The 23,264-nt window shown below is 42.6% G+C and overlaps 1 protein-coding gene across 4 annotated transcripts in view; it reads right to left on the bottom strand.

Moving 5' to 3' along the window:
* The window catches only part of Cald1 (caldesmon 1), a 186,857-nt gene that overhangs the window by 7,234 nt on the left and 156,359 nt on the right, over positions 1-23,264 (bottom strand). For all 4 annotated transcript variants that reach the window (XM_059257549.1, XM_059257548.1, XM_059257545.1 and 1 more), the window contains 7 exons: positions 19,151-19,296; positions 15,078-15,336; positions 12,657-12,797; positions 6,965-7,008; positions 6,790-6,868; positions 4,336-4,473; positions 3,205-3,300 (listed from right to left, as the gene is read on the bottom strand). In XM_059257549.1, coding sequence (XP_059113532.1) covers positions 3,205-3,300; positions 4,336-4,473; positions 6,790-6,868; positions 6,965-7,008; positions 12,657-12,797; positions 15,078-15,336; positions 19,151-19,296 — 903 coding nt within the window. The remainder of the gene's footprint in view (positions 1-3,204; positions 3,301-4,335; positions 4,474-6,789; positions 6,869-6,964; positions 7,009-12,656; positions 12,798-15,077; positions 15,337-19,150; positions 19,297-23,264) is intronic.

Raw genomic sequence — 23,264 nt, 5'->3', positions numbered from 1 at the left:
TCATCCAGAATCAGAAGTTACTATAGGATTTCTCCTACTGGATGCTGCTTGCAAATAATGCTCTGATATCCTGGGCTCAGGATCAGTCTAACCAGAGCCCCAAAGGTCAAACTTGGATGTCTTGAAGGGCCAAGATGGAACCACACATGTCGGAAGAGGCTGGTATAAGAAAAGAAAGAAGGACTGGAACCAATACATTTAAGAATGTATGTTTCTATACTTCAAAAAAGTGCCCAAATTATAACTTGAAAAATAGAAACTACCATGGTGTGGGTCAGAACTTAGCTGCAGGTCACCACTGTGACACCTCGTGGACAGGACCTAAGATCCCTGTTTGACCTATCTTTGTATCTACCTTCCTTGGATGGTTTGTCTGACAGTCTACACATCTGCAGGATTCTGGTGGCCTTTTCCACACTGAAACTTTACCTCCCTCCTGCTGGAACTACAGAATCAGTGCTTCACCATTCCTGCCTTGCTGGGTTCCGAGTCATTCTCTCCTTCCAGGAGATGGCCACACGACTAGCTGTAATTTGACATGGTGGGTGCTAGGTCTAAATTATAGGAGGGAATACTACCAGAGGAATGTGTGCAAAGCTTAAAAAGGCTTAATGAGTATAACTAAACTAGTGTTTTATTTATGACATAAAATATGTATTTCTTATTTCTAATCTGGTTCTTATTTGAGGCCACACAAATTCACCAAACCCAATGAGAAGAAGGTGATCACCAAAATCTATACTAACTGTCATATTCTTTCCTTCTTTGCTTTCTTTTTTTTGTTTGTTTGTTTTTTTTTTTTTTTGTTTTGTTTTGTTTTGTTTTTCGAGACAGGGTTTCTCTGTGTAGCTTTGCACCTTTCCTGGGACTCACTTGGTAGTCCAGGCTGGCCTCGAACTCACAGAGATCCGCCTGGCTCTGCCTCCTGAGTGCTGGGATTAAAGGCATGTGCCACCACTGCCCGGCCTTCTTTGCTTTCTTAGATAAGTCTATAAGTCACTTACTAAATAGGAAGTGAAGTAGCCATTGATTTTATAAATCCCCTGTATTACTTTTCTGTCCTGTCACTTTTTAGGAGGCCATCAATAATCCCAGGAACTGTTATTGCTAATCTTTGATGTGGGATCCTTAATACAATTACATCTATGATAATAACTCCACTTATATTTAATCTTTTAAACCCTTGCACTGGGATGGCAATATATAAGGTGGGAAGCTAGTCATGTCAGGTACTGATAACAGATTAGAGAGAAAGCACTGGACCAAACACACGAGGACAACCTGGTACAGGAAGGAGCTAGACCGCACATGCTGTAAACATGGGAGGACAGGAATGATCATCTCCTCTATAGAGGTAGGATGCCATACTCAAAGAGAAAGCATTTATCTTTGTGTCCTTCCTTTTTCTCTCATGAGAGTATCTCAAGATGGGTATGTGTCCATGAACATCCCAAATTTACAAGTTATAGAAGGGTCTTTAGTTTCATTTGGCTATCAAAGGGATCCATAATTCAAAAATTAAAAAAATAGTAATCATGGGTCTAGAGCCATAACATTGACAGAAATGATCATAATTTATTTCTATTTAAAACTAATTTATACTTTCGTGTCAAGATGGCTGGTAGTGAAACTTGAGGCTCCAAAGACACATCTGGGTGTGGTGTCTTGCCTCCTTTCTTCTTTTATTGACTCTCTCCTTTACCTACTTGGGGGAAGGGGGTATTTTTTCAACGTATAATGTTTTCACAACTGTAAATTGAGTTCACTCTGGCGCATACCTCCTGTGAAGCCTTATGCAAAGACTCTTGGGTAGAATATTAACTAAAAAGCTCAAGGTGTTGCACCCAAGAAGGGAATGTAAACACTTCCATCTCTCCTTTATAATTTGGGAAGTGCTAGGATTTAGTGACTTTGGAGATTACATGTAGAGCCAACAGATGCAGTGAAATGCTACAGGGGCTTAACTCCTTAAAGGCTTGGGATCTGGGATATTTTTCTTCTTAAAGAGTGAAAGTTATGTTCAATGCCAGCCTGGTCTATATAGTGATTTCCAGGATAGCTAGGGCTATGTAGAGAGACCCTGTCTCAAACACACACACACACACACACACACACACACACACACACACACACACACTTAAAAACAACGTGGGTTATGGCAATTCACTTTCTGCTCCCTTGATACCAATAAAACTACAGAGCCAGCTTAGCAGAGAAGGCTGAATGGGGAACACAAATGGTTTATTTATTCTAGTAACAACTCTAAGGCAATTACATATATTCAATGAAAGAGTTAAAGGAATATTTATATAACTAGCTTATACTTAGTAAATAAGAAAGTTTTAGTGGTCTAAAATAATATGAAGCCAATTTTTGTAGTTTTCATTTTTACTGGTTATGGTGTATGTGGGGGAGGAGTATTCCAATTTTCTAGTTTCAATTTTTTATGGTTTTCCTTTGCAGGTGTTGATAACAAATTATTCAATTTATATTATATATAATAGCAATTTCAAAAGCTACTAAATAACTATTTTGTGTGAAGTTTTAGAAATTAGGTAAAATTAGAAAACATGGCCTCAAAACATACAATCTTTTCTTTTTTTTTTTTTTTTTTGGTTTTGGTTTTGGTTTTTCAAGACAGAAAATTTCTCTGTGTAGTTTTGGTGCCTGTCCTGGATCTTACTCTGTAGTCCAGGCTGGCCCCCAAATCACAGAGATCCACCTGGCTCTGCCTCCCAAGTGCTGGGATTAAAGGTGTGCGCCACCACCCCCTAGCTCAAAATATACAATCTTTTGGGAATAAGTTTTGAAACTTGTAATAGAGAAGTAACCAGACTAACATAGCATTTTGATTTCACATTCCTGTGTGTGATTTACAGACTAGAAGCCAAATAAACAGATAAATAAGTAAATAAACAAAGGAAAAAGGAGAGAAATGCAGAGGGTCTTGGTTGAACGGCCCCAGCATCGTGTGTTAGGGCTAAGTTTCCCTCTCGCTCAGGCAGAGGCCAGGCTCTGTTTTATCTCGAATCATGGTGCAGCTGCTCAGGCTGCTCTAGGTCTGCACACCCACCAGTGTGTTGCTCAGCAGCGGCAGAGGTTAAGAAAGCCGTTCTTTCCAGGCAGGCAAGCTAGCTGCTCTTTTATTCTGCTGTGTAGGTTGTGAGGTCCCAGAAACTCAGAAATGCCCCCAAGCTCACTTACAGAAGGCTTTGGAGCAGGTGACTTGTTGCCATCTGGTGATTTAGTTAGCCATTCATTGATCCGGCTGGAAACTCCCACCTTCAGGCCAGCGGTTTCCTGCAAAAAAGCCAGTCATCACAAATACTAAAGAAAAAAAGTACATTTACCTAGGAAATCTTCCGAGCGACTTCAAGGCATCCTTAAATCTGCAGTGGTTGATTAACAACCTGACTGAGGGAGTAACTAGAGAAGATGAAGACATCGCTGCCCTACCCCCAGATGTGGAGAAGCGCTGCTTTGCCTGTGTGCCTCACGGCTTACTGGGGAGTGCATCTGCCCAGTGGTTTAGGTAGCCAGCCTTCCTTCGCTGACAAGAACCCAGTTTTTCACCCTTCCAATGTGGACTAAAGCCCAGTAGCTCTCCAGGTATCCCCCAGGCCTTCATCACCAGATTGGGACTGCCAAAGCACCCAGTACCGTGGGCTAAACAGCCATCTTCAGTGGGTGCTCAGCCTCTCCAGCGTGCAGCCAGCCACGGTTGACCCAGCCTCCACCACATAAGCCGATTTAATACATTCCCCTTTATAATAATGTATATTTATTGTATTGATTCTGTCCCTTTGGAAAGAATATTAAGGGGCTGGAAAGGTGGCTGAGTGGTTAAGAGCACTGGCTGCTTTTCCAGAGGACCTGGGTTCAATCCCCAACACCTACATAGTGGCTCCCAACCATTTGTAACTCCACTTCCAGAGCATCCTATGCTCTCTTCTGACCTCTGCAGGCACCTGGAATGCACACAGTGCACAGACGTACATACAGGCAAAACACCCATACACATAAAATAAAAATAAATCTTTAAAAAAAGAGGCGTATCAGTTTTTCTTCCATGTCCCCTCATCCCATCCCAACCCTAATGGCTGATAATTAAATGCAAGCACTTCATTTAGTGGTCCATGGCCACAGCTGAGTACACAGGCTAGCCCCATGAATACATTTTCTATGAGCTTGCTTTATTTTGCCTTTTTTTTTTTCAAATCAAAGTGCTGATTGTACATTCTTTATTGCATTTGTTGTGAGTGAAGGCTATTCCTAATACAAATGGAGGAAAAATCCACTTTTCAAAACTGATGATGATGAGAGCCACACTCATACCTTATTTGGTGTTCCCGAGGCTGAGGGGGATGAAAACACGTTCCCTCTTTCCCACATGCTCTTGATATTGCGGACACCTTCAGCAGGAACAGGAAGATCCGATGCTGCAGGCTTAGTAGGTTTTGAAGCTTTTGTTCCCTGAAATGTGGAAATAAGTTTTAAGACAGCGTTGAGATGCTTGTCCTCATAAAATCACAGCGAGCTGGTCTCACTCAACACAATCAACTAAAAATGCCACGGTGTAAAGTCCATTGAAAGGGATTCGTAGTGTCTGTTGTACAACTCCATTCTGATGATGTGATTCTCCACACATACCATCAGAGCTGGAGAAGATGTTCTTTCAGAAAATAAATATGCTTTTTAGGGCTCTACTTATCATTAAGGTGACAGAGAACTCCATTTCTTCAGATTTTTTTTTATTTTTTATTTTTAAAATGTGCATGCATGTTTGCATGTGTATGTGTGCATGCATGTGGAGGCCAGAGGGGTGTGTGTGTGTGTGTGTGTGTGTGTGTGTGTGTGTGTGTGTGTGTATGTGCATGTGGAAACTAGGGGTTGATGTCCAGTGTCTTCCTTGATTGCTCTCCACTTTATACACTGAGGCAGGGTCTCTCACTGAACTTGGAGGCCACTGATTCTGCTACTCTAGCTAAGCAGCTTGCTCCAGGGTCCTTGTGTCTGCTTCCTAAATGCAGGCTGCCATGCCTCCAGCTTTTAGATGGGTGCTGGGCGTCTGAACTCCAGCCTTCAGATTACAAGGCAAGTCCCATGTGATTACACAACCTGCTGAGCCATCGCCCAGCGGATTGGTTTTTAGCACCTACTATGCATGTGAACTTTGGTAGTGTGTCAAAGCCAGCCAGTTTGTCCCATAAGCCACAGTAAGCTTATATTTTGATAGGCTAAGTGACAGTAGCCACTATACTAACTAGTACTTATTTTGCATTGTAGTAAACACTATGAAAATAATGGATTGCAGTATAGCCCTAGAAGAGAACACCTAACAGGAGAATGGTATTTAGTTTGGGGACATCAGTCAGGCTAAGGATACTCTGAGGAAGTAAGATTTATAACCAGATTCTACTGGAGACTCAGGAGTGGGAAAGGGAATAGGAAGGGTCTTCATTCTATGCAGAAAAACAGCATGTGCAGATGCCCTGAAGTGGGGAAGTTCTTCAAAACTGAAAGGCTGAGGCAGGACAGCATGGAGAATACACTGGAAGGGACAAAGGATACACACAAGAAGGGTGTGTCTCTGAGAAACTTTCCCAGTAGTCAACAAAGACAAGCCCAGATGGCACAAGTTTCTCCATCAGTCCTGATCTGTGGCCAATAGTTGGGCAGGGATGAGTAACATCTTCAGTAGCCCTAAGAAAATGACCTTACACATCTGTGCCAAGTCTGAGGCCACCATCCTAGCTTCATTTGTCAGTGCCAGGACCAATCCAACCAGAGAAATGAACTGTCTGCAGTTTGTCATATTTTAGTGGACACCAATCTTGTGAATAAAAATCACATCTTGGGTGTTAGAACTTCATTAAGTGCTTGATAAATCATAAGACCCCTCTCTCAACCTCTCTCCCCATTTGTGAGCTACTTTATAGGCATCTCTGCCCTGAGTACAAAGGAGAGGCGAAGAAGCAAATGAATCCAAGCCAGTGACTTCACTGAGGATGCTCTGATACAGGTTAAAACCATCACTCAAGGCCATGCAAAGACCAGCCCAGCATCACATCTTGATCAGTGATGCTACTCTTTCAGCTTCTGATGAGAAAGACACATTATTTCCGAACATAATCAAATTCCCAGGTCAACTGAATAGAAAACAGAATTGACAGAAGCATAAAACTATGACCCTTTAAATACTAACCAACCAAGTAAAAGGGATGATGATTAAACACAAGTTGGCTCTCATCTTGATGTTATTTCACGCTACTATATTTATTAACAGGAGTGTTCTGCAAACAAAATTCAGGATGTACTTGTGACTACTTGTGATGTATACATCCATCAATCTATTCATTAGTGACTAGAGAAAAAAGGCTTAGTGATTTAGAACACTTGCTGCTCTTGCAGAGGACCCAGGTTCAGTTCCCAGCATCTACATGGTAGCTCACAACTATAATCCCAGTTCCAGGGGTGCACATATAGACATGCAGGCAAAACATTCATATACAAAAAATTAAAAAATCTAAAAGAAAAATCTATTCATTGAATCCATTCACTTCAAAGAAAACGTAGACTGTAAGTGTTAAAAACAATCTACTCAAGAGTCCCTAATGCATCTTTCTTACTGTTTCTCCACAGCTAGTTCATAGTTGTGGAGATCATTATTAATATCGTAATATTATCAAGGTGCCAGACTCATTCATCACCCTGAGTGTTTCTGTGCCCACATATGTAGTCACAGCCCGTTTCCATTTTACGGGACTGTGACCAGGGAACAGCGCTCACCTCAATTGCGTTGGTATACTGCTCCAGCCTGCTGTCAATCTTGGAGACTACTGCTGCTTGATGAGTAGATTTAACACCACTGCCAAATAAGCACAGACATGAAAATATGAGACAAAAGACATCTCTCCATGTGTTACAGCTGGTGAGTCTCAACGGAACAGTCGACTGTATTTACCTTTTCTGCACAGACTTATTCAAAAATTCTGCTCGTTCCTCTATCTAGAAATAGAAAAGAAGAAGCCTTGTGAATTTGCAGAGGGAACAGTATGTGCAAAGATCCTAACAGTGGGAAGCTCTGAAGCTTTACAGAATGAAACATGGCTAAATGGAGACTATACCGATGTGCCTTTGAAATAGCTTCAGAACACTCCTGGAAGACAAGGCATACCCAGAATGGCCCAAGTTTCTCCTTTGGTCCTGTTCTGTGGCCTGTAGCTTATTCACAGTGCCCTTCAACTACACCACTATCATTCCTGAACCTAGTAAATAAAAGCACCACAGAGCATGTGAGGGCATTACAGTGATGGGCACGGCACCCAGATGGGGAGAAAACTAGGAATAATGTATGTGACACCAGGGGAGAAAGAGTAGGATTGGAAGAGGATAAAGAATGCAGAGAGGGAGAGGGGTTGGGGGAGACATTAAGTTTTGGAAGCAAGAAACAGCTAGAAAGATGGTCTTACATAATATAGACCAATGGCAAACTATTCATATACTTAAACCCAAATCTCCTGTGATGGCATTTGGAATGGGTCCTTTGGAAGGTAATTGTGTCAGGAGGGTAGAGTCCTCATGAATGGCATTAGTGCACTGATAAAAAAAGACAAGGGAGCTTGCCTACTGTCTGGTCTCTGTCACCTGAGGAGACAGCAAGAATGTGCCCATTTGTGGAGGAGGAGGAGGAGGAGGAGGAGGAGGAGGAGGAGGAGGAGGAGGAGGAGGAGGAGGAGGAGAACCCTTTCCAGAATCAGCAGGGCTGACATACTGATGACCTTGCACTTCCCAGTCTCCAAAATTGTAGAAAACAAAGGTTTACTCGGTTTAGCTGCTTGAGGTTTTTTGTTTGTTTGTTTGTTTTTATTTTGTTTTGTTTTTGAGACAAGGTCTTACTATGTAGTGTAGGCTGTCTTTGAATTCCTGATCCTCTTGCCTCAGTGTCCTAAGTGCTGGATTGATAGGCATGTGCCATCACACCCGGCAATGATAACTACTCAGTCTGTAGTAATCTGTTCCATTTATCCAGATTGATTTGAGAGAAGCGGGCACTGAAGTCCATCGACCTAGGGCAGGTTACTATAGTAGATTCCTGGACAAGGTAGGATTTGGAGCCTTTCGGCATGTGTGTTCCTTGGCAGACTAAAAGAACAATAGGTCCTTTAAGGAGAATGCACATTTAGTAGATTAGGAGAGCATATAAATAAAACATTTAAATGTCAGTGGTAGGTACCCTATTAAAGATGGGAACATGATGCTACATCCATAAGACAAAGTGGGGTGGGGTGGGGGAGAAGGCTTTTCAGAAGTTTTGATATTTGAACTGAGTTCTGTAGTTTACAATTTCTCGAGTGAACTTATGAAAGTGAGGGGAGGCACGCATGAATTAGAGGGGAATTTTTTTTTTTTTTTTTTTTTTTTTTTTTTTAGTAACTCAAATATTTTACAGAGACTTAGGGTACGGAGGATGGCAGGAAGTACAGTGTAGTCAGTACAGAGCAGAGCTGAGGCTTGTGTTTTGTGTATGGCTCTGCCAGCATCTTAGTCATGCTGGTCATCCTGCTGTCACACCAACTCAAGCCACAGGCCCTGTCACACTCCCCTTCCTCCTGAATAGTCAATCCAGCTTGACTTCATTTTCTAATTTTGTGAGGACTCACCCTCCATTTACTGACTCTTGCTGGGAAATGCCTTAACAGTCTGCTCTAAATAATCAGTTTGTGTGTAGTTTATGAATTAAACACTGTACAATACTTAAGGAATTTAAGGAGGGACTTTGGTGCCCCTGATGACCAGGAGCTAGCAGTACTGTCTCAACAGACTTAAGGAAGAGATAATACTGCTAGTTTTAGATATTAGTTTGTGTATTTTCTTTACTTCACACTCCACTTCTCCATCAATGAACTCAAACACAAACAACATCAAAGACCTTTAGATTTAATCTACTTAAAATTTATTCTTTGCGTATGTTATCATTCGTTGCTACCATAATCAAGCAATGAGAACTCATGTTTAGAATTTTCCAGACGGTGGAAATCATAAGTAATACAAAAATATACCATTCAGTATTATTTTGAGGTCAAAATTCAAATGTCCCCCTCCCATTGGCATTATACAGTACCACCTGTGTTAGAACGGTTATAACCAAAGCTGCAGTCTAGAGAGCATGGCTAGCTATTGGGTTCCATTATAGGATAAGCTGCATTTAGGAAAATCCCAGGAAGTTCCTTAAGGAGCATGCCATCAAGACAAGTGGCACATAGTATATTCCTACATGCTCATCTCTATTATGTAGAAATTAAAAACGCTCTGGTCCTTTCTATGCATTGACTTTAAATGGCTGTTGACATGTGCAGTTCTATGAGAGAGAACACAGAAAGGGGCTTTCTAGGAAGTTCAGAGGAAAAGAATGTAGCTGAAGGATAGACATAAGAAATGAGGACACTGAGGGGCTTGGTAGAAAGGTGATGATTAAAGAGTGAAAAGGGGAGGAAGCCCAGTCTCTCCAGAAATCAGAGTAGATAGGATCTAGAAGTCTCAGTGACTGCTCTCGTGTTATCAGGACTGTTCAAGGAAAGCTCAACTTGGGAGAGATGTTAAGGAAGGAAGAGAGAACATTGTTTTCTTTATTTGTTGATCCAGGAACAAGAGAGCAGACCTGGGGACAGGCTGCACCCTGTGACTGCTCAGAGATAACCAGAGTGGAGGGAGGGTTCTTCTGGTTGGTTGATCAGTGATTCTCAAGCCACGGTTGAGACTGGGTTTGCCATGAAGCTCCCAAACGATCAAAGGAAAACATTTTTTATTGTTTTGCATTTGTTTGTTGAGACAGGGTTTTGCTCTGTACCTCAGGTTGGCTTGGAACTCACTAGGTAGGTAGTCCAGGCTGGCCATAAACTGATGATCCCCTTGCATTAGCCTCCCAGTGCTGGGATCAAAGGAGTGTGTTACCATGTCCAGCCTTAAGCACTCTTTTTGAGGTTTATTTTTTTGTCATTTTATATGTATTGATGTTTTGCATGCATGTATGTATGTCTGCATGCATTGCCCATGGAGGCCAGAAGAGGTGTTAGGGTTCTCTGGAACTGGAGTTACAGATGGTTGCTAGCTGCGGAGTGGGTGCTGGGACCTGAACCCAGGCCCTCTGCAAGAGCAACAAGTGTTCTTAACTCCTGGCCATCTCTCCAGCCCCCACTTTTAACAAAAATTTACATTATTAAGAGGTTGAAAAACTATTTCATGACATAAAACAATTACATGAAATTCAAATTTCAGTGTTCAGAGATGGAGCTGGCTTACTGGAGGCCTTGTGCTGTGCTCTGAGGGCTCACTGGCTTGGATGTTGTTCCCTTTGTGAGTCCTGAATCATTTCCGTGAGGCAGTCAACTCGATTCCCATCAAGGGGCAGCAACCTCACTTTGCACTTTTCTTTCTCACAGTATGCAGCACGGATTAGTTATGTTATAAATATCAGATATTAAAAAATAAACTCCTACTCTGGCTTAGATTGGTGTGCTGGCTAGTTGTATGTCAACTTGACACAAGATATAGTCATCTGGGAGGAAGGAGCCTCAGTTGAGAAAATACCTCCACATAAGATCAGGCTGTAGGCAAGCCTGTAGGACACTTTCCTAACTAGTGATTGATGTGGGAGGGCCCAGCCCATTGTGAGTGTGCCATCCCTGGGCTGGTGATCCTGGGTTCTATAAGAAAGCAAGCTGAGCAAACCATGAGGAGCAAGCTGGTAAGCAGCATCCCTTCATGTCCTCTGCATCAGCTCCTGCCTCCAGGTTCCTGCCCTGTTTGAGCTCCTGTCCCGACTTTCTGCAATGAAGAACAATGATGTAGAAGTATAAGCCAAATGGATTTTTGTTAAGTGTAGGTCTTGGATTTTCCCACAGCAGACCCTGAGATGACTGTCCAAGTACAAAAGTCACGGATTTCCTTGCAACAAGGATACATTGTCCATTGGGTGATTTCATTGTGTGAGCATCATGCTTTGTTCCTACTTATAGAAACTAAGACACCTACAATGTCATTATGTACCAGTATTGTGCATGTGGTCTGTGATTAACCAAATATTACCCAATTCACAATGGTACTTTGGGAAGTATTAGAATTGTAACCAAGCTGGGTATGGTGGTACATGCCTTTAATTCTAGCACTTAGGAGACAGAGGCAGGTGGGTTTCTGTGAATTTGAGACCAGCCTGTTCTACATAACAAGTTCTAGGACAGCCAGGGCTACATAGTGAGGCACTGTCTCCAAATGAACGAACCAACCTGTGACTAGCATCCACACCATCATAAAAACTAAGTGAAATTATTTGAATTCTGAGGGCAGCTGAAACAGCTCATTTGGTAAAATATGTGTCCCAGAATCCTGAGGACCTCAGTTCAAACCCCAGTCTCAATGTAAAAAGCCAACTGAGGTTGCATTTGTTTATAATTACAGCTCTGGAGACAGGCAATTATAGGCTAAGAGGAGAACCTGACTCAAAAAAATAAAGATGGATGGCTTCTGAGGAACAACACTTGAGGTTTACCTCTGGCCTCTACAGGTATGTACATTCATGCATACATGTCCCCTCACACATGTGTACCCCCACATACACATAAAAAACATTCTGACAAAGAGGCCATAACTGTAAAGTGGAGGTGACTGGCTTTTGTTTACTTTCATACACCCATGTACATGTAGCCATGGGAGCCTAGTTGAGACTCAACACTGGCTTTCCCCGTTATTGATGGTTGTAGTCTAGTTAGGCTAATGGTAGATGAAGACAGGATATGAATGTTAAAGGTTCGCTGAGGCTTCACTCACTTACTTCAGTATTCATCTGCAAATATTTCTCAAATACCTTCAGTACATAAGGTAGTGAGTGTACTGGGTGTTCAAAGCCAAGGAGAGACTTGGTAATAAATGACCGATGGAGTCTGTTGCCTTTCCTCCCACATCTCAAGCACTCCCTGGTCTCCCTGGCTTCAGCTCCTTTTGCTCCTTCTCTCTTCTCTGGACAAGAACTTCCGTCCTAAGCGTTAGAGGCTGTTCCATGAAGGCAGTAGTAAGACCTACCTCTCCTGGAAAAAGGACCCTATCCACGTTGCAGCTCATCTCCTACAGTAATAGCTTTGCAGTTTGCACTGGACTAATTCCAGTTGTGCTTTTAGTAATCACAACATTAACATGAAAAGCATCTGAAAGAGTCAGTGGTCAAATGTCTGTAGCCCTCTAAAATTCATATGGTGCTAGCCAGTCCCCAAAGTGCTCTATAAAAGGGTAGACTCCTCATGAATGGGATTAGTGCACTTCTTAAAGAGGCCAGAGGGAGCTTGCTGGCCCCTTCTTCTCCCTCCTGCTGGATGAGAATAGCAAGAAAGTGGTGTCATCTACAAAGAACCAGATACTGAAATTGCTAGTGCCTTGATCTTGGACTTTTCAGCCTTTAGAACTGTAGGCAATACATGTCTGTTATTTATAAGTTACCAAGTCAAAAAGGTGTTTTGATATAGTAGCCTGAACAGATTAACATAGGACAGCAAAGAGTTAAATGAAGCAAAGGAAGTCTTGGATGATCAAAAACAAAGGGGCTCCAATCACATTACTGTGATACCGGAAGAGAAGTTTAATAAGAATTTCTGGGACAAAAATACCTTGAGAGAAGAGCCTTTAGGAGTGAAACACTTGAACGGCTTCTTGTCCTCGGACAAGCCATCTTCTGGCATCTTCTGGCGTTTCTCAGCAGCTTCTGCCCTTCTCTTTTCAATCTCTTCCTTTAGCCTCCTCTTCTCTTCCTGAGACAAACAGAGCAAATAGCAACACATCACAATCTGCTTCTAGTGCTGTGGGCGCAAGAGCAGCAGTCAGAGGCGGCTTAACTCTACCATGTATGTTATCCAATCTTCTGGGGTGCTCAGAAGAGAGGACCCCTGAGCACTGGAGTCCACTGCCTGGGTTTGCACTCTGGAGGGGTACTTTCCATCAGTGTGACCTTAATCTTACTCACTACCTGCCTCCGTTTCCTCATTTATAAAACAGAACCACAAGCAATCACCTAAGTTCATGACACCTAATTTAGAAAAATTGTGAGAATAGTTTAGACTGTCATCCTGCTGGACAAGTCTCCTTTAAAGGTGATATGTTACCATCTTGTAAGTCACTTAACAAAACCTTCCTCTTTTGAATATGTAAATGAATATGAAGGCTCCCCCTGCCTGTTTCCAGGAAGGGTGGTCAAGATGGAAGGAATCCTTTGTGTTACTGTCCTGATATCCCCTTGTAAGCAACCAATGTAGCATGACAGTTCCTGCTTTTTGAGTGCCTGTGATGTGTCAGTCACTGTGAATACAGCCATCTACTTAGTCATCAAAAAAATCCTGCAAAATAGATACTATTTCACAGACAAGGAAAATAAGACAGGGTAGCTCAGGGTGTCCCAAGGTCCCAGCTTGTCAGAGGCAGAGTCAAGACACAATTCCAGGTCTGTCAGCTTATAAACTTCTACTATCACAGTCACTTTTCAGTTAGAGGTCATGGCCTCATTGGAAATGGGAGTTGGAAGAGACATTGGAATAATTCATCCAGACTTTCCATACAACTTAGGGAAACTGTATACCATCCATTTCAGAAAAAGAAAGAGTGAAAATCTTGTCATATATTTGGAGGGAATAGGAGCTTGAGGCCTGGAAAGTTCTAGGCTCAGGAGTTGGAAAAGCAGGGTCCTCACGCTTATCCCATCACTTATCCATCAAACATCTTCAACCAAGTCACTCTAAGTATTAGATTCCTGGTTTCTTTCCCCGTAAAGTAAGAACAAACCCTAGGATGAAAGGAAAGGATGCACTTTATAAACTGTAGTGATCTACTTTGTAGCTGACCTAGCTGGTTTTTCATGTGCTGAGGTCAAGCTTTCCCCCTTGTAACCTGATCTGTTCTGTGTTAAGAATGAGACAAATGCTTTTGCCAGCAGTGGCAGGGCTCTGGTGGCCCAGCAAGCCACTGTTGGTCCTGGGATACCGTAGCGAACAAAGCAGATACCGTCTCAGCCTCTGTACATTCTAATCTGCTTGGAGAAACTTGAGGGCCAGGGAGATGGCTCAGCAGATAAAGGTGCTTGTGGTAGAAGCCTGGAGACCTGAGACTGATCCTTGGAACCCATGTGCAAGGAGAGACTCAACTCCACAAAGTTGTGCTCTGACCACCACACACAGATACACCACATGCATGCATATTACATACACACACATACACACACAGCAGCAATAATAATCTATAAACATCTCTACAAAGACTCTCCAAATATTAGATACCATGCAACAGCTATGTTTTTCTTTCCTTTCTCTTTTTGTTGTATTTTGTTTGCAGGCAGAATTTCTATGTGTAACCAGGGCTGTGTTGGAACATACTATAGAGCCCAAACTGGCCTTGAACTCAACATTCTACTGTCTCAGCCTTCCAGTGCTAGGATTCCAGGCATGAAGCCACCCATCCACTCTGCTTCCTGGCTTGGTTCTGTGACGGGTGGCAGACCTTTCATCTCTCTCAGATTCCCCACTGTTCCTCATTGAGAGGCTCTATAGGACAAGAGGCTCAGTGAGACAAGTATGCACACTCCTCTGTGCTTCCGTTTCTTCATCTAGAAAATGGAGACACAAGTATTCCAGGTTCAGAAACATGCCGGTTTACCATCATAATAAATGACTGTTATTATTACTGTGAGACAGGGTCTCCTATAATCTAGGCTAGCCTTGAACTTGATATGTAGTGAAGGAGGATGACCTGGAACTTTTGATTCTTCTCCACCTCCTGAGTGCTAGGATTATAGGGGTGCTCCACTATGTGGGTATATGTACTCCTAAGGATTGAATCTAGGGCCTTGTGCATGTTGAGCAAGCACTCTGTTGACTGAGCTACCAGGCTTGTTATCGATACACTATATGTTCAAGAGTGCACACTCAGAAGAGCAGCAGGGGACTTCACGGGACTGTTCCTCTCTGGGTTACAAGGTCATGGGCCATGCACTTAAGGACTTGGGGACATCCAGGTTTCCCCTGGCTGGGCCAGGCAGCCCTCACCTCCTCTCTGGCTTTGCGATCAGCTTCCTCCTGCTTCCTTTTCTGCTCCTCTTCCTCCAGGACCTTCCTTCTCTCTTCCCTCTTTTTCTTCAGCTCTTCCAGCTCCAAGGCTGCCTCCTGTTGTTTTTGTTTGAGTTTTTCGAACTCTTCGCTCTCAGTCTCCCCGCGGCGCCGGCGCAGCTCCTCCAGCCTCTTGCCAGCTTCCACTTGTGGGGCACCTTCAGCTTCCTTGTCCCCACTGGCCCGGCCTCCTGGGCGGCTGGGGCGGAGGGAGGAGAAAGGGCAACATAGTTACCTGGTTCTGTCTTGCAGCCCCCGTTGGAGGGAAGAGGATATCTGTCTGCAGGCACTATAACCAGGCACCTGATCCTTACACCAGCCCTGGGGTTGGTTGGGGATCTACATGGAATATAAGGACTTCATGAGAGCCTCTACTAGGGCAAGGTAAAAATGGTGCACCTAGTGTGGAGAGTCCAGTGCAATCCTGAAAATAATAATATCATATATATGATCTGGACAGACCACTTGGCACATAGTCAAAAGAATTGAAAGCAAGGTCTTGAGATGGTGGAACACCTACATTCATAACATTATCCACAAGAGCCAGGAGGTGGGAGCAATCTGAGTCCATTGTGGGATGAATGAATTAGCACAACGTGGTATATCCACACCATGGATATACTATTCAGCCTTCAAAAGAAATACCAACACATGCTACAATGTGGATAAACTTGAAGCTATTACGTGAAATGAGACAAGCCAGTTATAAAAGGACAAATACCTCAAAATTCTACTTGTATGAGGAATCTATGGTAATATCAAATTCATAGAAACAGAAAAGGAATGGTGATTCTCTGGGGCGTAGGAGGTGGCCAAGGAGGAGCTGTGTGTGAGTGTGGAATCCCAGTTCTGCAGGATGAAATGATTGTGGAGCTCTGTTGCAGGATGTTGAGAACACAGTTAGCACTACCAAACTGTAGGGTTTTTTTTGTTGTTGTTGTTGTTGTTGTTGTTTGTTTTTTGAGACAGGATCTCTCTACAGCTGGCCTCTAGCTCAAACTCATAATCCCTCTCCCTCAGCCTCCTAAATGCTGGATTACAGCTGTTTACCACTATTTGGGCCCTATTGTTTCTTGGATGAGTTAAACCCAGTAAGGTATGTCTGTTTTGACAGAGCCTCTGGGAAAATTTTCTTATCCAAAATGTGTATTTCTACCCTCTCTGACCCCAACACAACTGGAGTATCCTTTGTCAGGATTTAAAACTCTAAATTATTACAGATGTGGTGTGATCAGGGTGGTTGCTGAAGATCAAAGGGGTCGTTCATTATATCTTATGAATGTTTTCAAATGTATTATCGCATTAAATAGTCATGATAACTGGGGAGGTGGTGGTATTCATAAAAGCCTTATCTTATGAGTAAAGTGAGAGAGAATAAACAGTTTGTCCAAACTGTAGAGCATGGTTGAGGGCTGGGGAGATGGCTCACTCAGTAAAGTGTTTGCCATACACACATGGGGACCTGACTCAATCCCCAGAACCCATGTGGAAAAAACAAACAAACAAACAAACCTGGGTGTGATGAGAAGCAGAGACAGGCAGCCAGCTTGGAAAGCCAGCCCCGCCTACTCCAGATCAGCGAGAGACCCTGCCTTAAAACCAAGATGGATGGCCAATGAGGAACAACAGAATATACTCTGTTTTGCTAGTGACATCACACAAGCTGGATCCTCCCAGAACTGGACTGGGGGGAGAATTTAGTGGTGTTCTTGAAGGTCTTGATACAGGGAGTCTTTTGCTTAGAGACAGAGATGTAGAGTAGCTTCTATTTAAATACTTATTAACACACAGTGAGGTCATTACTAACTAGATCCAAGCACAGGAATCCCACACCTGACACCTTTGTATTCAGGAACAATGAATCACACTGTTTAATATTTATTCTGTGTAATGGATGGCACAATGCTTCCAGCTATGGAGTAAGAGAATGAAGGAAACAAGGAGTGATTGAGGATATGCAGTGCACAATACTGATCTTCTTTCTTTCTTTTTCTTTTCTTTTTTTTTTTTTTTTTGGCTTTTCGAGACAGGGTTTCTCTGTGTAGTTTGTAGACTCACTCTGTAGACCAGGCTGGCCCCGAACTCACAGAGATCCACCTGGCTCTGCCTCTCCAGTGCTGGGATTAAAGGCATGTGCCACTGCCGCCTGGCTTACTGATCTTATTTTATATACCTTATGCTTTTGAACACAGAGGTAGTTCAGAACATATTGTTTCCTCTAGGACAATGTTTTCAGGCTTCAGGTTAAAAAATAAAATCAATTTAGTAAATTGGTCTCAACATTTTAAAAAGTGAAAGAGAAAAACATCGAAGTGCATTGTGTAGAGGTAAAGACAGCACCATGTTTTGAAACAACTTATTTTAGCTCTAAACATGTATGTTTGGGGGTGGGTTATGATATCAAATTTGTTGCTGCGGGCTGAGATTATAAAGTATAACAGGTTCTTGATGGTTAAAGATGAACTCTCAAACAAGGTTAAAGAGTTTCTTACAACCTTACATTGCTCTTTCAGTGTTACAGAGTCACAAGCTTCTGACTCCTCTCTCAGGAAGGTCTTTGCATTTTTGGAAACTGGTTTATTCTCTCGGATCTTGTGGTGTGGATGAGAAGACGCTGGCCTATGGAATCTTCTCTGGGTTCCACTAGGTGTCGCTCAGTCTTTATTTTGTGTAATCAAAGGGCCGGTTGGTGTGAGGCTCTGGTTCAACAGTCATCTTGCAGAGCATGCGCTCACATCACTAAGTGCAAACTTAGATTTACTGGCACAGAAAGCTGGTTCTGTAGCACTGTCATTCACGGTACCAGACCCATTTAAAATACACCTTTCTGATTGCATTCACTCATATGCATATTGTACGGTCCTGTGTGCGTGTGTGTGTGTGTGTGTGTGTGTGTGTGTGTGTGTGTGTGTCTTAACTATTGTAAACATAGAGGAATGTCTGGGATAAATGTTTGTTACTGGTGGCTGAATTAAAAAAAAAATCTAACCTTAAAAATGAAGAATCAAGTCAACTTTCACCAAAACGGGAGTAAGACCTTGGCTATACTGCCTCTGTCTAAACATGCTGGTAGGCTTGTAGCACCAGGGTGGTATATGGGAATACCTTCCAGAAAGTTCTGTCTTGTCTTTGGCTTTTTTGGGTTTAAGGAAAATCAGATACCAGGCTTTTGCCCATGAAGAACACAGCTTGCTTTTAGCTCAGCTGGTAAATAAGCATCTAGCTAGAGACTCTTACTGTATTCCTCACTGTGTGAGTATATGGAGTATATCATTCTCTGCTTGTATGGGTATTAACTCCTAGCAGACACTGACAAAAACAAATTACATTGTAGTAACCTATTTCTCTCTCTCTCTCTCCTCTTTCATGTATATATATATATATATATATATATATATATATATATATATTATATCTCATATACATAGATTCCTCTCGTGTGTGTGTGTGTGTGTGTGTGTGTGTGTGTGTGTGTGTGTTTCTAAAATGGGAAAATGAAGGCAAATTTACACAGAGGGCTCTTAAAGTCCTATAGTAAAGGGCTGTGATTTGGTTTAACCTAATGTGCCCCAAGTTTTTGGACCACAGAATAATCTGAGCTTCACAAAACACTTATTTACAACTTTTACAATAATGAACTCTTAAAAATGGTACCGAGAAAGATTTGTAGAAAGTTGTTTGGACCACCTAAAGCATGAACCACTGATATTAATCTCAGTCATAGTATTTCTTAATACACTGATACAATATGAGCATATTGTCAAAACATGGAGACTCAGCATTACATGCTTGCTATTGAAAAAAGAAGAACTAGAAGAGGATGAAGCTATGGTTGAGCAATGATTGCTGGTCTGTTAGTGACAGGGAGACGGGATCTGCTGACTATGTATCTTTAAGACAATGGGAAGAATGTTGCCTGGTCAGATCCTTTCTGTCTGGAGGCGCAGGACAAAGAGACCCAGTCTCCCTCCCACATATGGGAAGACAGCGACTGTTAAATAGTCACAACTTACCTGAAAGCATTCTCAGTTTGTTTAAGTTTGTGAGTCATGAATTCTCCATTCTGCGCCTTCACTTCAGTAAATCCTTTCTTTCGATCCAAGAAGCTCTTGACTTCTTCTTTGGGTTCTTTGTCCTTTTTAATCTTCTCATCTTTGATCTAACCAAGGATACATATCAGGAAGATAAATAACTATAAACACCTTACTAGGTTTGGGCAGGCTATTACCAACACCCCAACTTTTAAAGAAGTCTTTGGACTTGACACAGAGCAACCATCCAGAACATAATGTAGAAAGGAAATCAAGAACATTATTAGAGAGGAAGCCATGTTTCTTTGGCCTGTGAGCCAACACCTGAACCTTAATTTTATGAAGTCAAGAGCTATCGCTGATCTCACTGGGGTTTTTATTTGGGGAAGCAGTATTGTTGTTAGTTTTGGAAACTATCAAGTTCTAGGAATTCTACCTAAGAGTAGTTGCTTGCAGTTCCCACTAAGAAAAGAAATTTCAGGTGTGGTTTGGATGGAAGAGTGGCCGTGTAGCTTGGCCAAGTTTCTTCTTGGCTAAAGGGAGCATCTTTGATAAGGGCCCAATAAGGAGGAAATAAGGGAAAAGCCAGCAGGTGACACAGATCTGCCAGTTCTGGGGGCTATGATCCAGGCATTTCAGTCAAATGATTGAGGGGACCCAAGGAGGGAACACATAACCTACCTTTAGGGGAAGGACTTAGAACCATGCATGACTGAAGCCACGTAAACAGTTCCAGGGTGCATGTTGATTTCCACTGGAGGAAAGATTTAGACCTCCAGATGTGGGTTTGTGATTGTTGTGTAACACAGAAGGGAAGGATATGCGGAGCAATTGGGAGCTTTAGTATTGTTGTGTAACACAGAGGGGAAAGATATGCAGAGCAATTGGGACCTTTAGTATTTTTGTGTAACACAGAAGGGAAGATTATGTGGAGAGCAACTGGGAGCTTTAGTATTTTTGTGTAACACAGAGGGGAAGGATATGCAGAGCAATTGGAAGCTTTAGTTTTTTTTGTGGGGGTTGTGTTGTGAAGTCCTCATGGTAGATGGAACAGATTATTTCAAAGTGGCTTCTGAGGTGGGCAAAGAGTTCACATTACTATCTCATCCATTCTTAAAATGTGAACAGGAGAAAGTGGCGTCCATTGTTCTTTTCAAGACAGTTGCAAAGAACTAGTGCTCTGCAGAAACACTTGGAAGAGAAAGGTAGAGCATAAGAATGTAGGGATTCCTGACTGCCGAGAACTCTCTCCCTTTACCTGACCACTAACTGCTTTCCAGCGATTTTTGACACCCTCTCAATATTTACCACTAAAAGGCATGTTTTACAAGGTAGAACGTGGTGTTACGGGTTACCTTTTATAGTCCTTTGCCTGATAATCTTCCTTAAACGGTACTAAATCACCCTGGATGGACTATTCACTGACATTGCTCTAGTTAAGACTTTGATTTTCCTCTAAGGTGGGGTATATCTGGGTGTCCCTTAGTGATGCTAAAGAGGGAACCTGTAACATTGCTGCAATGTCCTCTCTGGGAGATTTGTCTGCAGCTAAGGAGAGTGTTTGAGTCTAGAGCTGTTTGTCACCCAGTTTCTCTGGGAAGCTCATCAAGACATAGCTGGATGAAATGATCCCTTTCCAAATCCCACCCTGCCATTGCCCTCTTGGCCCCTGATGGGGTATGAGCAAAGAGCAGGAAGCTCAGGGCCTGTATACCAGTGTGATCATGGCTGCTTGGCGGCTGTCCCTACCTCTTAGAACAAACACATCAGTATTCATTGAATAGGTAGGAAGAGACAGTATAGTTTCATTTTGGCCTGTCACTGTTGAATAGAGCCCCAGAAACCATGGGCTAGAGTACACATCCTGGTTAATATGTCTGGGAATACACACACAGAGGTGAAGGGTGCTATTTCCGGGGTACCCATGTGATAAATTCTGAGTCAAATCTCATGGCTTATGGGGGCAACAACATAGGTAAATTTCTTTTAACTCATTTCTTCTATTTTGCAGTCCAAAATACTTTAAAGTATTACCAGATTTCCTGGCAAAAAAATTACTTCAAATAGATTTGTAAAAGAATGGATGTCTATCAGAAGAACAGCCTCCCACCCCTATTTCTCCAAGCTGTGCCTCTGTTGGGAAGGGTTATGGTGGGTGGTCTACTCATGTTCTCAGTGGGAAACTTTCTTAGAAACATTCTTAATCTAATAATGATGGCTTGAGTTTGACTGAGAATTATTTTCTCCTGAGAAATGAATACAACAGCTCTACAGGATCTTCAATTTTTAGTTTAAAGAATACAATGGATTAGATTCTTTGGCAAGGTCATGGCAAGCCCACAGCCTTGTGAGCCCCTAGGAAAAGAACTAGATTTTTTAGGTTGCAGTGTTACCACAGAAAAAGAGCTCCACTAAAGGGTTACTCAGTGGTCATGAACGCTGAAAGAGTAAGCCTGCTTCGTTCACAGGTAACACGGGTGTGCTTCTAAGACCGCCTCCAGACATTTTTTGGATGAGACTCCATACAGCTGGGTTACTTAGTGGGGGAAAACATGAGCATGTAGGGGTGCAGGTATTTACAAGGCATAGCCTTAAGCTAGACACAACCCCAAAGACCAAGGGAACAGGTGGACCTTCCTGAGCTAGGAGTCTCTGTCATGCTCCTCTGCATGATAAAGTTCCAGAGTAGCAAGAATTGGGTATCAGTTACAGGCTTTCCGACCACATTTAGCACATTTTTGTTAGCTTCAGACCCTAAATCCTCATCCGGCTCCCTCTTCCACACTATGGATGTTCTCCTGACTCTTTGCTCCTGAAATCTGGTTCCCAGACAACTCAGACCTTCAGCAGAGAGCTTAGACCCTGGCTTGGAGTAGCTGAATCATCTTTAACCAAATTGCAGGGTGCATCTGCACACTAAGGTTCAGGACACAAGGGCCTGGGTGACAGGAATATCAGGGTTCAACAAAAAACTCTCTGCTGGAAACGTTTTTTCTGTTAAAGGCCAAGGGAAAAACCAAATCGATACAGAGTAAAGAACTAAAGAGAGACAGCTTCTAATTGAGGAGGAGAGACAGAAAAGTTAATGTTCAAGATTGGAGAGCATCTGCACTCCAGGGCTGCCACAGAGTTCAACTGCAGTGAAGGAAGACAGGGGATTGGTTTGTTTGTGTTTTAAAGCACGGGAGGGACTTTGGGAAATGTTTCCCCTGGAAGGTCAGCGGAATGTTTGTGTTTACTTGTGGTTGAACTATCCTGCTTATGCTGTGTGGATTCCTGCCAGGGAAGGTTTCTGTTTGCTTTTATGTGACCAAAAAAAAAAAAAAGAAGGAAGGGGTTATTTAAAATGACTGAATCTTGCAAAAAAATGATCCAGCTAGTTGGGAAGGGGAAGCTCTATCCATAGACAGCAGTTTATCTATACAATATTAAAATTGATCTTCTGAAAAGCCTGGTTGGAGGAGATTATCTAGACTGGTGTAAAAATGAAGTCAGAAGTTATGAGAGCTGGAATGTGCTGTGGGGCAAACCGGGAAAGGGATAATGGCAGGTCTGAAACCAGCCATTCCCTGGAGTGTTTGACTGATACCATGGACTTTGCCTTATCTGAAAAGACGCAGATGGATGACTGAGGATGAGCCTCTTCTGACTCAGACACCATCCACAGGCATGGGATGCTTTGGCCATTAAAAGTAAAATCATTATCTTGGCGAAATGAATTAACTTTCACACCACCAGAGGGTGTTTACTACAGCCTGCCCCTCCCCACATTTCACCAGAGTTGCAAACTTCACACCCTCTTCCCCTGAAGGAAGATGTTCCTGTGTGTCCAGCTGTCTCCTTAGCTGCCTGGTAGAGCTAAAGTCAGTTTCTGGGTCACCAGCATTTACCCTCTCTCCCTCCTTTAGCTAGCCAGAGCTCATGTTCAAACCACCAGTTCTAATAGAAGCAGAGAGAAGCAAAAGTCTTTAAGTATAACATGCTGTATGAATGATAGGGTCTTCCTTCCTATGTGAATTTTACAAAGCCGCTGAAGAAAACCACCCTCCTGCGACTACTACAGCCATCTATTTTCTACACATGGAATTTTCTTTAC

The sequence above is a fragment of the Peromyscus eremicus genome, chromosome 3 (assembly GCF_949786415.1).
Source record: "Peromyscus eremicus chromosome 3, PerEre_H2_v1, whole genome shotgun sequence".
In the NCBI taxonomy this organism is placed as follows: domain Eukaryota; kingdom Metazoa; phylum Chordata; class Mammalia; order Rodentia; family Cricetidae; genus Peromyscus; species Peromyscus eremicus.
The sequence above is the reverse complement of the archived record's forward strand: the minus strand, read 5'-3'. Positions and strand labels throughout refer to the sequence as shown.